General features: G+C 43.0%; 1 protein-coding gene across 2 annotated transcripts in view; it reads right to left on the bottom strand.

The window, feature by feature from the left end:
• Nucleotides 1-17,660, bottom strand: part of ADCK1 (aarF domain containing kinase 1) — an 86,857-nt gene that overhangs the window by 30,989 nt on the left and 38,208 nt on the right. For both annotated transcript variants that reach the window (XM_031593137.2, XM_090141452.1), the window contains exons 5-6: nt 7,240-7,398; nt 3,420-3,578 (exon numbers count right to left, since the gene is read on the bottom strand). In XM_031593137.2, coding sequence (XP_031448997.2) covers nt 3,420-3,578; nt 7,240-7,398 — 318 coding nt within the window. The remainder of the gene's footprint in view (nt 1-3,419; nt 3,579-7,239; nt 7,399-17,660) is intronic.

Below are 17,660 nucleotides of genomic sequence, written 5' to 3'. Positions count from 1 at the left end.
AATCTCAGATATGAGTACAGATCAGGGGAAGAACTCCTTCTCTGCGGAGTAGGATTTGGGGGTCCTTATGGACAGAAAGCTGGATATGGGCTGTCTTGTGGCCTAGAAGGCCAATGGTATCCTGGGGTCCATCAAAACACTGTCAGCTGCCCAGTGAGGTTCTGGATAACCCCTCTCTGGAAGCATTCAAGGCCAGGCTGGATAGGGCTTTGAACAACATCGTCTAGAAGGAAGTGTCCTTGCCTATAATAAGGGGGTTGGAAATAGATGATCTTAAAGGCCCCTTCCAACCCAAACTATTCTATGATTCTGTGAAAAGAGCAGTGACGAGAAGGAAGGAGGAGATGATTATTCCCTGTGCTCTGCACCTGTAAGGCCCCATCTGGTGTACTATGTCCAACCCTGGGAACCCCAGCACAAGAAGGATGCAGCTGTTGAAGCGGGTCCAGAGGAGATCCATGAAGATGATCAAGGGACTAGAACACCACTCCTGTGAATGAAGATTGAGGGAGTTGGGCATGCTTAGCTTAGGGAAGACTCTGGGGGAGTCTTCACAGCAGTCTTCCAGTATTTAAAGGGTGATTACAAATAGGAGGGAAATCAACTTTTTACATGAGTAAATAGAAATAGGACAAGGGGGAATAGCTTTAAAATTAAAGAGGGGATATTGAGGTTAGATGTCAGAAATAAATCCTTTACTTGGAGAGTGGTGATGTGCTGGAACAGGCTGCTCACAGAGGTGGTGGATGCGTCATCCCTGGAAGCATTCAAGGCCAGGCTGGATGGGATACTGGGCAGCCTGGTCTAGTGGCTGACAACCCTGCCCATGGCAAGGGAATCGAATCTAGATAATCTTTAAAACACCCTCCAACTTAAGCCATTCTGTGATTCTGAGACTAGAACAGTGAGAAACTAAAAGCAAAATAGTTTCATGAGACCCCATCTAGAGTATGGTCTTCAGCTCTGGAACCCACAATGTAAGAAGGACATGGAGTGGGTCTAGAGAAAGGCCACAAAGAGCTGAAGGACAGGCACAAGAGAGCTGGAGCATCTCTCCAATGAAGAAAAGGCTGAGCGTTGACATTGTTCAGCCTGAAGAAGAAAAGGCTCCAGAGAGAACCCATTGCCACCTTTCAGTACCTAAAAGGAGACCTACAAGAAAGCTGGAGAGGGGCACTTAATCAGGAAATGTAGCTATGGTAAACAGGCCAATTGCTTTAAACTAAAAGAAGGTAGGTTTAAATTAGATATGAGGAAGAAATACTTCACTAAGAGGGTGCTGAGACTCTGGAACAGGTTGCCCAAAAAAGTTATCGAAGTTCCATCCCTGCAAGTGTTCAAGGTTGGGTTGGATGAGACTTGAAGAAACCTGATCTACTGGACAGTGTCTCTGACAGTGGCAGGGGGGCTGGAAATAGATTATCTTTAAGGTCCTTTCTTACTCAAACACTTCTGTGATTCTATGATTCCACAAAAACACCTTCCATCACCATCCATCCTCTTCTTTCTCCTTCTCCCTAGTGGTACCAGAAAACAGGGAATGAGGATTACAGTCAACCTCTGTCAGACCACATTCACCTGCTCTATTCAGGAGCTCCTTCCCACTTGCTGCAGGGGAAATTCTGCTGTGTCTGGAGCACATCCTTCCCTCCTTCTTCACTGACCTTAGTGGCTGCAAGGGCTGCTTATCTGTTTCTCACTTCTCTCCCCCCCAACTGCTGTGGTGCAGCAGTTGTTCCCTTTTACCTGACATGGGGCAGTTGCTGGGCTCTACTCACAAAGGCTACCCCTGCAGCTCTCCTCATACCAAAATCCTGCCACATAAGTCCCATACAGCAAGCTTCCCAGCTTATCCAGATGTCCACTCTTCACAGAATTATATTCATGAGAAAGCAAACTCCAAAACAAGAAGTCCCCAAGAGTCCCTCTAGCTACTGTGGTCTGCCTCCTAGGCACACAGATCCTCACTGCCTTAGATCATTTCAGATGACACTTATTCTTATCTCAAGATTTACAGGGGCAAGTCAAAGGGCTTACAAAGAACCATCTAAGTTCTTGGAAATACCTCTCTCACTCACAGATGAATTCTTTGGTATCTTTTTTAATTACTCACAGATGCTTGGGTGTAATGCTAGTGCATGGAAACAATTTATCTCTGGCTTTAAAAGCTCAACCAGGTTCACAGCACAAAATCCACTTCTTGGCTTTCTTGCGTGTTTAAGAAAATTAATGATAAAAGAGCCCAATTCTTCTGTTGCCTTTGGGTGATGAACACATCTCTGAATTGGCAGGTCAGACGGGAGGATCCATTATTTAGTCATCTCAAACCATTTGTTATTGTTACACATGTTGATATCATGATAGCTCCTTAACCCAGCAAGAAAGTGATTGGCCGTCTCCATGGGGATTTACTTCACAGTCTCCTAGTTACAGCTGCAACGGAGACAGCTCACCAAGGTACATCCCTTCTGATAAGTGCCCACCCAGCAAAACCATTGGCCTTCAGCCTTCTGTAACCCCAGTGGCTTTTAGCTATCTGTGTTTACAAAAAGGCCAGTTGCTGCTACTGAGCTTCAAAAGGCCTGCCCCAAACCTGGTGACAAGGAATTGTAGCCTTTGCATGGAGGAAGCAAGGAGAAAATGGACACGTAGGCCTGTAAAGCCTAACAAAAACTCAATTCACTTCAGACATCTATCACTTCTATCTTGGGACTTCTGCATAAACAGGAGATCAAAACCTCGTGTTGATATCTGTATGCAGGAGGGTCCAAAGGAATAGGTATTTTTTTGCTGTCACTGGGTATGAGCAAATGCAGTTATGTCAGTGACTGTGGCCACAGGACTACAAGCGCTTGAGCATAGCTGGGTATTTCCAGAATGCACACAGCAGAAGCCTGTGCCTCACATACGTCAGCAAAAGATGCTGATGTGCAAGTATGAAGACGTGAGCACGTCTGCAGAGAGGGGGATGATTGCATATCTGGTTGTACCTGAAACATCTGTCAGTGACCTCTGTCAGTGTGTGGCAGGAGAGGTGGCGTATGTGCGTCAGTGAGGAGAAACACAGTATGGGTGCAGCTGTGTTTGTGTATGAAGGTAACATGAGTGCATTAGCCATGGATGTGTAAGGACAATATATGCTTACTTCAGAGAAAGAATATACTGTTTTGAAGGAGAAAAGATACATGCAAACATGTTTCTTCCTGAAATATACACACAGTACACCCAACCCTTCTTGACATCCTCAGCCTCATTCTACTTTTGTGGTCAGTATCAGCAGAGCAATCTAAGAACAACACGAAAGGACTGAACACCACTCTCCCTCCATATAGTTCTTCCAGGTGACAAATGAGGTGCATGAGAGATGCAAAGTGAGACTACTAATGCACATACACACACAGGAACATGTATTCCCTCACCTTCAGGAAGTCAAAGTTCTTGAGCATCTGAGCAACCTTTTCAGCATTTCTGCCCTCATTGAGGAAATCCAATTCCAAAGGCAGATTCTTTTTTGCTTCTTCCACCAGCCACATGAACTCAAAATCTGGAAAGATCTGCTTCACAATCAAGAGAAGAACCTGAGAACAATGAAACAGACAGTCAGCCACACTCCAGCTCCAAAGCCACACAGCTACCACAGTGCTGCGCTGGCTGCTACACAAAGCAGATGCTGTTTTCACAGGATTATTCCACGTAACTTACACATACAAAAATTTAAAAATTCACCTTAAGTACTCGTAGGGTTTCTGCAGTATTATAATACAGTGTATGGCTTCATGCCCTGATTCTGCAACACAAATTTTGGCTTGCCCTTCCACACAGGCACATCCAGGAGCGAAATAATAGAGCAGACACAAAAGAGTAGCAGCCAGAACCCATCTGCCTGCTGCCTAGAACTGAGTGATCAAAGCCCTGGAGAAGAGAGGACAAGACCAGACCTTTCCAAGAGAATAGCCCAGCAATTACTTTCAGCTGAGTCTTTAACTCTTTTAGTTCTATAAGTCATTGTTCGGCTTCATTGGAATAGTTCTCAGATTTAAAATAAGATTTATCACCTCTGTGTTACTACTTCCACTACCAAAGAAAAATTTTGCTAATTCAAAAATCCATCAGGCAATTCAGAGAAAACAGTGAAATTCAGATACAGGGAGTCAGCAACTCTTCAAACGACACTTTTGGTGAGGAGCAAGTTGCCTCTCAGAGTCAGTGACAGCAACTCTGAGGTAGCATCCTCTTCTTAAGGGAACTAGGCAGCTTCACACGGCTTTGAAAAGATCTACTGAAACGATTCTGGAAATGTTTGTTTAGAGAAACATGTACTGAAGGAGCCAGTGAAAGGCAGTCCTTCCTGAAGCAAATCAAGATTGTGTGTCTGGATGGCAAAATCAAAGCTGCACAGCAGCCAAGAATGCTTTCTATTCAGATGAAGGGCCAGTTTCTCAGCCAGTGTCACAAATATATAAAAGCTGACAATTTGGACCACACATTAAGGAAAATAATTTATTTTTTTTTTTAACTACTGAGTCATAAAAATAAAACTTAATTCAGAAACTTTATCTTACTTGTTCTGTATGTCCATTTGAAAATTAAAACAAACATGCCATTGTGTTCCTGGACAGTTTTCTTTCCTAGATCTCCACCAACAAGGTGGGGATTCCTGTATTGCAGGAGGAACATTAAAACAAGCACAGAAAGCTGTTATCATTGAAATGTATGACAAAAAATAAATTTATGAACCATCACCGCTACTGTTCAGCTATGTGAAAACATTTATTCTCCACCTCTCTCTCTACTTCTCTTATCTAAATGTCAGTTCCAAACTCAATGTTCCTTTAAAATGTAATCACCAGGTTCCAGACACTACTGAATGATTTTTCTACTGTTATATCTAAACCCATAAATCCTTCCAAATTTATGTCATCCAAATGAAATGTAACCAACAATCTTCATGAACATGTACATAAACTTTATAGGAGCTATTGATGCTTGATGTGAGAAAATTCAGACATTGTTTTTGCTTCCTTTGAATGCTCTTTAGAACCAATTTGCCAACTTGACCATCAGCAGTGACATACTTTAAAAATATTTGGCTTGTCACTTTTCTGACATCTGTCTAACGTATTGTCCTGAAATAAGTATTGACATAAGAGCAGAGGGATCTCTCCCTGGATTTATCAGATGGTGTCCTGATTTTTAAAGAGTCAGAAAATGATGTTATGAAACCACAAGTGAATTCAGGAATTTTCCATCTATATTCAGATTTTTCCCCATCAGTCTCTAAAGAAGACCATCTCCAACAACATTTAAATTGATCTCCTATCTAACTGCAGTGGCTGTCTGATTCTTAAAGGACCAGAACCTCAGTGGATATAATCTAGCTTTAAATGCAGCCTTGTCAAACACAGTTCCACGCAAGGATACAACGATGCATATGTAAACCAACACTCCAGTGAAGAACCATTAAAAAAAGACTGAATGCATCATCTTGCGAGCTATTTTCCCAAAAATGCTTGTACGCAATGGAGCTCCAGTATGACAAACTAGATTGTCTGTCTGATTGAAAAAGACAATACCAAACTGACAAAAGGATGTACAGTTTTAGTTTTACATATCCAAGGAAGATTAGTCCAAAAACAGAAAAGAAATCATTAAATTATTTGTCTGAATCTCTCTTAACAGCATAATTACCGATCACAGTCTCATAAAGTAAAGTGAGGGGGGATTTTTTTTTCTGTGGCATCCACTGTTAACAGCACAAATGTCTCAAGGTGAATCTGGGTCTTGGCTCATTCATACACAATCCTCTTACTGCGCTGATCTCACAGTCTTTCTTTATCTTGTTCAGTCTTGACTGCTCAGTTTTAGCTATGCTGTCCTGAGCAGGAACGAAGGATGTCATACACTGAGAACTGCTGTGCATATGACAACTCACAAAAGCACATTCGTGGAGCAGAGCACTGCAGTCAGTCCTGAAGAAAATCTGGATCAAATCCAAAACTACAACAGGCATCGAAGCCAGTTCAAACTGTTCTCTGTTCTCAAACAAGTATAGAATCAAACATATTCCATATTAACAGAATATATTTATTGAACTCCAAAATTTATACTACTACTAATTCAAAATAAATGATGCTACAAATTTGATGTGCTCTAGCTGGAACCAGCTGTGTTGCTTTGCAGACTACTCAAGATTGCTCAGAGCACAGTGTTTTATTTGCCCAAAAAGTTTTAGTTATACACTCCCCTCTGAAAGGGTGCTGGATCTTTGTTTCCTGATCTATTGTGATGGAGAAGTGTGTCACTGCATCAGCAGTATCCTCAAAACTCTTGTCAGCTAGGCTTCCCAAGCTTCAACTTCTCCTCTTTAGTCCCAAGGACATAATGTCTACCAATAGATGTAGATTTCTGCTATATGTACAGATATGTACTTATTGGAGAGCTAAAAGCATTCATACTACCACTTACAGATCTAATCTTTCACCTCTCCTCCATCTGAGCCCCACTTGCATTTCTGTATCATACCACTGGCATCTTTGATTATTACAATGCAAGCACAGTGCCACAGCTTTTCTCCAGTTTCTCTCTTCAGTGGACTAGACTTCAGGAGATTGAGAGAAGCCACAGCACTGCACTGGGAGCAAGAGCGTTGCCTACCATTCAGGAGAGAAACTTTTTCCTAGCTGAACCCCTCCTTTGTGTGTCTGCTCCTGTTACATTACACTCTCCATATTTCAATATTTTTATTTCCACCATGAATCAGGTCAGCATTAAGGAGCCAATCAAGAAATAGAACTGAATCACAGCAGCCTTAACCAGAAAAACACGCTAACAATAGTGAATGATTACTCTTTGGTTACACAGACCAGAATTCAAGGGGAAATGCAACCAGTATAATCTACCAGGTAATGGGCACACAGACATTAGAGAGACTTCCAGGTTTACTCTTATCTTCAACTCTCATAAGGACTTGCTCAGTTGTGAATCATGCTTTACCTGTCTGTCCTTCTCTCCCCTTTTTCACTCTGACCCTCTTGTTCAGTCTTTCTGTTCACACAACCATCCTCACAGCAATCATCACCAACTTCCTGTATTATGCCCATATGACAGCATTTATGTCTGTGGAAGTTCCAAAGCTATGGAACTGATCGATGTTATATCTGCTCACATCTCGGTTGAATTTGGACCCCTCACATTTGCATGACAACTGCTCAGTAAGTCAAAATCACCAGGCAGTTTTACCTCCATGAGGAAAATATCCTTGGAGCTCTGAGCTTGGACCTTTGGGTGCTGGATTTTTACTGCCACCGTTCTCCCATCCTGCAGCACTGCCTTGTGCACCTGGGCAAGTGACGCTGCTCCCAAAGGTGTGTCCTCAAAACTCACAAAGAGTTCTTTTATCTGTCAGGAAAAAGGAAAGAGGCATCAGCTTGGGGCGCCAGAAAGTACCCATAAAGAAAGCCTTGACCACTGGTCAGAGGCAGTATGCACCAAATCTGCAGTCTCAGTTCTTTCATCATTCCTATTTATGTCCCCTGCCTACCCTTGTCATTGCTTGGCCTCCCAATGAAGCCTGCCAAGCAAGGAAGTGTTCTTAGAAGTGGTCTGTTCATGGAAACCTATGTCAGAAAGCCAGCGGCACATTTCATCTAGGACATGGAATGGCCAAGGCACCATGTGAGAGACCACTGCAGGCTGTATTGAAAACAATTTGGAGAAATTATGGTCAGAATCCTTGGCTATTAAGGGGTGCTGTGGCCACTATTAGCACAGTAGCATGATATCATCCTGGAAAACTAGGCAGGCTCCTCTGCACCCCTAAGAAGCACCCCTAAGAAGGGATGCCAACATGGTTATGTTTGTGCTAGCTTGTGTAGTGCTGATCAAGAATTTTTGTCCTGCTCTGCAGAACAAGGTATACACAAAAGCTTTAAGGTATCCATAAGAGCAAAGGGAACACTTCCCACCCTTTCCCTGGGCTGGACTGATGTCGAGTGAACAGTTGAGAAACCTGTAATTTATGCAGTAAAAAAAAAAGACAGAAAGAACGTCAGTGCATTTTTATAACCTGCTTTTTAAAAGGTAATTAAAGATGGAAGCTGCAGTGAGCTAGTAATTAAGTATGAATAAAGACTTTGCTTAGAAAGTCTTCATGCAAAGTGTTAAACGAATATTCTTTTTGCTGACAAGGAGAAAAAAATACTATACAAGGAGCAGCTTGTTCCCTTCTGCAGCTGCCAGGGAACGAGCCCCCTCCTACACCACCCTACCCCCTTTTCTTCCAGCCCCTTCCACAGAAATCTATTGGTAGCAACAAACTGGAGTGTTTGCAGCAATTAGATTCCAACAGTGGCTCAGCTGCCTCCAGCAATTCACGAGGAAGGTGTCTTCTATTTATTTATTTAATTCTGTTTGGTCCTGGCGGCAAAATCAATTAAGTAAAACAACTGCATTTAAAAACAACTAGTTATGTGTTTTTTAATTACAGCAGGTCCATAATTCAAACCTATTGACATTCCTGTCTCGTGAGAGAAAACGTTTTCCTCTCTTCCTCCTCCCTTTCTTTTCTCTCTCACTTCACTGGATTTTGAGATTCTCATTTCAGATTAGTATAAAGAAAGAAACACCTACAGGATGACAGATGGCTCAAGGGATGTGTTGAGACACAGATTTCTACCTTTGTGTGAAGTTAGTCTATCAGAAGAAGAGGGAACCCATTAAGAGGAGACTTAAGGTGCCAGGAGGAATACCTTGGATACTACGATATTCTTAAGGAAAGAAAAATCACCAACAGAATTTGCTAGCTGAGGTCAAGCTGGGGCTTTCTTCACCTCTTCCACTACTCTACATCCTCACATTAAAGGAAAATACCCTTTACAGGATCCCAGACCAGATTACCAGTCCACCTATCACAAAGACAGTAACATCCTCTAGAGGTTAAAGCACAGAACTGGGAGTTCACTGGCCTGAATCCATTTTAAGGTACATTTTTAGCACAACTGCATATAAACTGCATAACATTCCAGCTGCTCTGGATCTCAAAAACTTTTAATTGCATATACTGTCAATCCAATCATTTTCACCACTACTGAATATATGCAGAGGGGAAAAAAAAAGCTGCACATACTCCTCCTGGTAGGAATATATACAATATTCTTGTGTGACCAAGTTTTCCAAGGAAATATCATTTGAAGAAAGCTGTCTCAAGAAATTCTTTCGGGCAGAAGGATTTCATTTAAAATCTTTTTATTAAGGACAAGAAAGCCAGGTTAGCATTCCTGCCCACTGGAGCCAGCCCAGTGGCCCTGCTGCAGTTCAAGAGGAAATCTGTGCACGCCCACAGGCTCCATGCCAAGGCATCAAGGGGAGGAACCACAATGGGGTCAGAGAATTGATGGCTCCTATAGGAGCAGAAGGGGAACGCATGCACATGAGGGAGGGAGCAGATCACAGCCAGACCATTACATGAGCAGGTGTGAGGCTGAGATAAAGCAGCAGCACAATTACGGCAGGGCTCCAGGACCCCACTTAGCAAATTGCCCTCATTCATTATGAAATTGTCCTTTTGCAGTGTGCTGGAGGCAACTAGTGCCTCTGAAGCAGGCCGCATGTCCCAGAGAGGCAAAAGTGAGTGTGAGGCTGCATGCTATAGAGGCAGAAAAGGGGGGAGCCAGGCTCCTACAGTGGCTGTCACAGAGGTCCTTCCCAAATGAATGGCTGCACCTAGTTCCAGGAGCAGGCTGTATGCTCTTACTGCTCACGAGTACCCAGTGACAATTAAGAAAAACTCTGCCCACCATTTCCATGGTGGCTAATTAGCAAGCAAAGGTCTGGGGCAGTTTTAGAGCTCACCTGACGTGGTACTCAAAGAATTTTTCTTCCAGGCCACAGCTCATCTCAAAGAGCTTTATCAAACTGGTTGTAACCATCTGCAAACCTAGCAGGAGATTAAACAAGCATAATTTCCAGACAGGTTTAATAAAGGTTTAAAAGAGAGAAAAGAAACTTTACCAGTGCTCTTCCAAATGAGCATGACAGCCAGCTGCAGGTTTACAGCTGCAGAGGTGGGCAGCATCCCTGCACACAGTGGTTTCCCTCATTAGCTTTCTGTACATCCCACTCCACACTGGGCACGTGCTCAACCAGCAAATGAATATGTCATTGTACTTCACTGGTCGGAAACACAGCCCTAGCTGCTTAATTCTAAAGAATGAAGCTTGTTTAAAATATGCAAAATCTTTTCATGATTGTTGGTATTAGTATTCACACCTTAGGGAGCTGATATAAAAGCTCTTGCAGGATCCATCTACTCAGACACTTCTTAGCATGCATTTGTGCTGAGGTTGCACCTAAACTCTGTTAAGCCCAGAGTACAAAGTGCAGAACCATGCAAGCCCTGCACAAGCTCTCACATTCCAGTTGTCCCAGGTTGTTGCCCACAATCCTCCTCATGCACTGAAGCACCTTCCCAAAGCACACATTGCTCTGCCTGAGTTCCATGGCACACATCAGCTGATGCTGCAATGTTGAGCACCAGAATGCCTCAGTGTTTTTTTGTGAATCTTGTCCTTAAACACTTAGGAAGTTACTGGAAGTCAATTGGATTTAAGATGCTAAATCCTAAGTCTTTTCTGAAAGCATTGCCTTACATGACCTGCCCAGCATGTTCTGTGAAGTCTTTGGCAGAGCTGGGTTTTAAACCAGATATCCTGAGTTACAGCCCACTGTCTTAATCTTCAAACCATAAACATTAAATGTGCATGTCTTGCTAGCTAATTTCTTTTGAAATACATTGCTTCTTAATCCCAACCTTTTTATATCTGTGTGCTGCAGTAAATGATCAAATACTGCTGCCTGGCTCCAACCTGCCCATTCAGTGCTGAGGTATACCTCACTCTCCAGAAGGGCTGCCAACAAGCTACCCCCTTGAGCAGGATCTAAGTGATGGAACTCCCTCCTGACCCAGCACTGAGAATTCTGGTTTTCCACATCTATTTATAGAAAAACTTTCAAAAGCTCTGCCAGAGCCAAACCAGTATGGTACAGGTGAGTGACTCAGGAGGCTTCCAAATGCTCAGTATTTCCATGGGAAAGGAAGCTCTTCACCAAAGCATTTCAAGACTGTCTTCAATTTATTTATTTTTTCCCCCCTCAAAGGATCATTCAGTGTGGAAAGAGACAACAGGGAGGGAACGTCACAGAGAATGGGATTGGCACTGTTCATTCGTTCTGCAGAAAAATTCAGGAGCAGCAAATTGTCAATTAACACACAAGATTAGCTGACAGCACCATTAAAAACAAGGAAAAAAGTATTTTTCCCCATATTGCTGAATTAAGCCATGGAACTCATTGCCACAGGGGGTTACAAATTCCAGAATTCCTGGTGGGTAGATAAGTCAGTGTAGAAAATCCAGCACAGGTTGCTAAACACTAAGATACAACCTCTGACCCAAGAAATAGCCAACCATCAGATTACCAAGGTGGAAGATCATATCAGGTAAAGCTTAATTGTATGCCAGCCATGCTTTTATAGCCTTTCTATGGTACTGAACACTCCCTTCTAAATCACAGCTCCATGGATGGCAATTTGCTAAGGTGAGCAAGCTCAGACTGCAGGAACATTCTGAGATTTACACAAAGACTGCAGTCTGCAGCCTCCCAGATGGGACAGCATGCAGCACAGTGATAATGAGATTTGCAGGACAGAACCACACATGGGAACAGAGCAGGTTTCCCAGGGAAGTTTTGGGGGCTGCAGCTGTCATCTTCACACAGCATAGCACAGGATCCTCCTGATTTCTCGTGGCAGAGTAGCTGAAGAGTTATTCAGCTCTATGCCTGACACAGCATTTCTAAGAACTATGGCTCCTAGAACTTCTGGAATTCTCCTTACTGATAATGGGACCCTACTGCTTTCAGAAGTATGGATGCCTTTCCTGAAGTAGGTCCAAGGGATGTGAACCTATCTGCTGAATGGTCACCTTTTCAAGAACGTAGACATAACTGTCCATGGCACCAAAAAGCCACTGACCCCTGCCAGAATGCAAAACCATAGTTCTAGGCATGAGAAAATGTTACACTGGGGTAGAGTAAGCTACTTTCCAGACAGCAGATGAGGGTTTGTTTTTTTTTTTTCTATTGCCCCAGCCTCTCTATCCCCTCTATGAAAACAAAATGTGACAGCGTTGCTCCAAGAATTATTAAGACAGCAAAAACTGAAAGATTAGATTTATCGCAGCAGACAGTGGATTATGAAGAATAATTTATCAAACGTCAGAACAAACAGTCTACAATTTATAGGAGGCTTTGTTGAGTCAGTGAAATCTGATTGGGCTTCTCCCCACCTAATGAATGCCAAGCTTAATTGATGGTTCCTAAATGCATCTGTCAAGAATATGTATTTATTAACTCAATATATTTAATAATACTGCAGATATACACAGGATAGCACTTTTCTTCTGAATGGATTCCATCATATTCATATTACATATAAGTATCTATGTATATAGAGGTATATACTGCATCTAAATGAACCCAGGTAAAAGAAGCATGTTTATTCTGATGCACTGAAACAATAACATAAGGCTTATTACACAAAATTCCTATGTCTTTCAGTGCAAAGGACAGAAAGCAATGTGGTGCCTTCCAAGGGGAGCTCTGATATGCATTATGATGCCTGCCTAGAATTCAGCAGAGCTGAGCTCCAACATTGGTTCTCCCTGATATCCTCCTATGGAATGCTGGGCTACACCATGTTGCAGAGCATCAAACAACCTCATTCAATGAAAAGTGAGGTCAGATCATAACAAACCAAGTCACCTGGTTCCACCAACCTACGCTGCTGAGGAGGTTAGATGGTAAATACTGGCTTTTGTTCTAAATAAAAGGAATTGCAGTATTCAATCCAGTAAAGGCAAGGACTGTCACGGCCAGACTGGAATCCAGCTATCTCAGGAACATCTTCCTGATTCTGACAAGGAGATAAATGTTTGTTTTTGTTTTTTGTTTTTTTTTTTTTTTAATTTATCGATGAAGCTATCAGGCTTCCTCTTACCTTCCCGAGACATGGAATGCCAACATTAACACAGCTCAGCCACCCAGAAGTAAACATTTAACAGCAGGACAATTCCTCTTCATTCCATGTGGCACAGAGAAGCCAAAAGGTTGGACACCCTAAACACTGCCTAAACCAGTCAGAAGCTGCATCACAATGTCAAGCTGCAAGTCCACTTGGCTTCCCTGGAAGCCAGAAGAAATCATTCATTTCAACGATGTAAATTTCCTCAAGATACCTCTGAATAGTACCTCTAGTACCTTGATATGGACCTCTTTCTAGATGCAGGTAATCAAAACAGTGACCAGGCTCCTTCAGCATCCCACTTTCTTCCACCTCAGAATACATACCTGATGCAGCAGTCCCCTGCCTGCTACCTTAAACAACATCCACAACCCACTCTGTCTGTAACTTGCCTTCAACAGCTAACAGTGTTTTCCAATCCAGAGCCAAGCTAGTCCACCAGCAACTGTGCTTTTGGGGAACGGAAGGTGGAAGACACGCAACTAAACAGTGTCACTGCACACTGTTTTGCACAATATAAGCATCTTAGCCTATGCAAAATGCAGAGAACAAAGCAGAGGCGTATATATACTTATATATTCTTGTTCACATCCTTCCGTTTCACCACTCTGGAAAAGAAAGCAACTTGTGAGCCTCTTTTTCTCTCACAAATGGTGCAAGCCATGGGGCAGAAAGATGCCCTAATTTGCCCCATGTTTCATGCCCTCCCTTTGCACATATAAACGATACCTTTTTTCTTAATTTGCTCTTTCATCTTGAGCTGTCTCCCACTTGAACTGAACAATGTTCATTAAATCCACTCTTTTATCTCTGTCGTTTTGGAAAAATATTTCCTCTCTTGCATCCTTCCTGTCAGTGAGAATGGAGCCACACCTGTCAATCTTTGAGACAGATTGAAAGCATGGTTCTTCAAGAGCACACAACTTGTCCAGTCCATGCCATTTTTTGTGTTTTAATTGAAAAGACTTTTTTTTTTCCCCTGCTAATAAATGAGGCTTCCCATCCTTGTTACACTAGTGAGCAGTGAAAGCAGAGCAGAAGACAACTTTCTGCTGCCAATAAATGTTCTTTTGCATAATGTCTGCTCAAAGGGTTTCTCCTATTCATGATTCAGTAGAGGGACCCCTTTCTATTGAGATCCTAGGCTGCTTTGAGGTTTACTGTGCTCCCTGTAAGCTCCTCTTCTGCTCCCAACCAATAGAGCTGGAAGTGCTAACAGCAGGAACACCCCTCTGACTCCTAAGGAAGACATGAATAGTCTTCTGTTTTTCTAACAGGTCTGTTAGCATGTCTGAGAAGCATCCTCATCTCTTTCCTGGCTTTCTAGAAACATTCCACCAAGCTTTGCCCGCAGACACTACCCTCACCAACACTTCCAGATCATGACTCACAAAATTCTCACCTCCTTTCAGATGACTTGTAGTTCTACCTCTGTAACCTAGATCTGACTGGCCAAACTAAAAATTTCAGCTTGTCTCTCAGACATCTTACAGATATTTATCTCTTTGTTCACAGACAACATAGCAAGAGTACGTTTCCTAAACCTCTCACTCAAACCATCCTTTTCTCATTGCAACAGGCAGCATCACCAGCCTGTCCAGTTTGCCTGCAATCTTGGCTTTTTCTTCAACATAGACCTCTCTCTAGATCCATTTCCAGGCCAGGTCTAAATCTTGCATGTTTCTAAAGAACAACACCTCCCTCTCCCTGTGGTCTTTTCAACACTAACACTTAAAAATATCTAAAGGCCAAGCGGTCAAGGACCAGGCTCTTTTCAGTGGTGCCCAGGAACAAAACAAGGAGCAATGAGCACAAACTAGAACACAAGTAGTTCTATATGAACATGAGAAAACTTCTCATCCTATCATACTTGGATAGTGAAACACCTTTTTCCCTGGAGTTTGACATACACACATTGGTCTGGTCTAGACCATACCTATTCCAAGACAAAAAGTCCAACTTCCTCAGCTCACTGTGTCTTACCCCTTTGGCCTCATCAAGGTCTGTTTATAATCTTCCAAAAACCCCTTCTATCTGTTGACCAAACTTGTTTGTTGTTTTCCTTCACCTTCAAGTATTCATGACTTAATATCAACCTGGCAGACCAGGATGGTTCCTGCCTTTGACACTCTGCCTGTGTTGATCTGCTGCGTTCTATCTTGCATCAAGTCTGCAAGCTTTCTAGGACAGAAGCTGATTTTCAGTCACACCTGTATAGTTCCTAGCATAGTGGACTCCTTACGATGACTACAGCACCAAGTACCAGTGCTCATAGGTAACAGAAATACAACTGTTCTGCCCTTTGCCACTCAAAGTTCCCATTCTTCCCAAGCCATGCATGCAGCAAGATGCATAGAGGTATCCAGTACTCTCATAACCACATAATCACATTCCCAAATACATATTCCAAGCACCATCTCTCTCCTACAGATATCAGTGGCCTGCTGCACATTTGGAAGGAAATGCCACAGAGATGGGGCTAAGCTGGCACATTAAGCAAGAAAGTGAGATTTAAGAAAACACGCAGAAGCAAATGAACTTCCAAGACCATTTTGACTCCCGGCATAAATACATCCCTGCCACAAATTGGCTGAAAGTAGAGTAGAAAAGGGTCAATGGATCCACAACAACAGGCTCAGCTTAGTCATGGTCAGGAAGAGGGAAGGCTCTGCTGACTGCAAAGATGCCCCAAGGGCCCTGTCAGCAGTAAGCCTGAACTACAGCAGCAGTCCTGTGAGAAATAACCAAATGCCAGAGCCTGAGGATATATAGGGACCTTTGGGAGCAGACATCACCTGTGCCTCATCTTAAATGCCTCTGATTCAGTTTTTAATGCCTGGGGGCTTTGAGAAGCATAAGAGAGAAGGGGCTGGGAGGAAATAGGTTTATGGGTAGGTTTACGTGACTATGCAGAGTGGTGAGGAGGTATCTAGGGATATACAATTAAGAAAGATGAGTTACAAGCATCTCAGCAACATGCAAATCCACACACAAAAAAGGAGATGGCATAGCACAGTGCATTTTTGTGCAGTTTGTGTGAGCAGTGGCAGGCGAAATCCATAGGAAGCCAAGTAAAGAATAGGGCCAGGATGGTTGTTGGAGTGTCTCTGAAGAGGTAGGGTGTGCTCAAGAAGCAGAGTGCTGCACTGCAGGGTACATATCTGGGAGGACACCACTGCTTACATGTGAGTGTACACTACAACAGATCCATCTACTCCACCTTCTAAAACTGACAGGAGAGGGGGGTGGAGAGAGATCAGCGCTCCTGTGAGTACTACAAGGATCACTTCTATGTTTCTTCAGAAAGCAATGACGTAAAAATGCTTCCAGACATAAGACAAAAAGCAGGAATGGCAGAAGCTGCATTGCACTGCCCAGCAGCCTGTCACCAGGGTAGACGGAAGTACGACATGATGAAAACAGGCAGAGGACAAAGCCCCAGTCTTAGCTAGATTCTGCCCAGCCACCTCTGTCGGGCTTTGGACATAATTATATCAATACAAGTGTGATAAAGTGTTACTGATGTACAACATTACCCAAAAGAATATGCAAGTTTTAGAAGAGCAGTTTTGAAGAAGACATGGAAGTACACGTAGCCTGGTAGATAAGGCTATCAGTCTGAATGGCATGCATTTCATGAAGCAGATATAATGAAGTCACTACATTAGAAGAAAGATGCTAAACAGTAGTAAAGCCCTGCTGGAGATGTTAAACTCATCATAGAATGGTTTGATTTGGAAGGGACCATGAAAATCATCTAGTTCCAATGCCCCTACCAGGGACAGGGACACTTGCCTCTAGATCACATTGTTCAAAGCCCCATCCATTCTGGTCTTGAACACTTTTATGAATGGGGGATCCACAGCTTCTCTGGTCAATCTGTTCCAGTGTGTTACTACCCTCATAGTAAAGAGATTCTTACCAATGTCTAATCTAAATCTAATCTCTTTTAGTGGGTCAGTTACTGGTACTGATAATACCTTGATGAAATACTAAAACACCTGTACACCTGGCAAGAGGCACAGCTGTATAGTCTGCCCCACTGAGAAAAGGTGCAGTGACTGAAGGGAAGCAGAGGTAGGCTAACTGTATGGGACCCTGGAGTTCATGTCCTATGCAGCATATTCTCAGAAAAAACGTATGGAGATCCACAACATTCGTTCAAGAGAAATAACAGCACAGCAAATGAAATCCACAACTGACTCTCTACCAAAAGCATCACTGACACCCTGCTGGGGAAGGGCAGCAATGCTTCCCCTAATGACGAAGTATATGAATCTACGAGCCCAGAGCTCTCAGCACTAATCCAGGGAAGAAAGCCCTGTGCTAAACCAGCCACATCATTTCCTGCTTCCTTCTTGTCAAACTCCCCTCCTTTCCACTCCTGCCCATATTTCCACTATTATTCATGATTCTATTCTGATCCATCTGCTCTTTTTACAGTTTGTTTATTCTCTGTCCCTTCCTCCTCTTCCTTCCATGTTTCTTCCCTTGCCCTCAGATGTTGTTGGGCTGCCAGGTCTCTAGTTCAGTGACATAACTCAGCTGATTTACCCTCCTTAAAGCAGTGTCTACTCTCATGTAA

This window comes from Phasianus colchicus, chromosome 5 (genome assembly GCF_987193195.1).
Source record: "Phasianus colchicus chromosome 5, bPhaCol1.hap1.1, whole genome shotgun sequence".
NCBI lineage: Eukaryota > Metazoa > Chordata > Aves > Galliformes > Phasianidae > Phasianus > Phasianus colchicus.
This window is presented reverse-complemented; position numbering and strand designations above follow the sequence as displayed.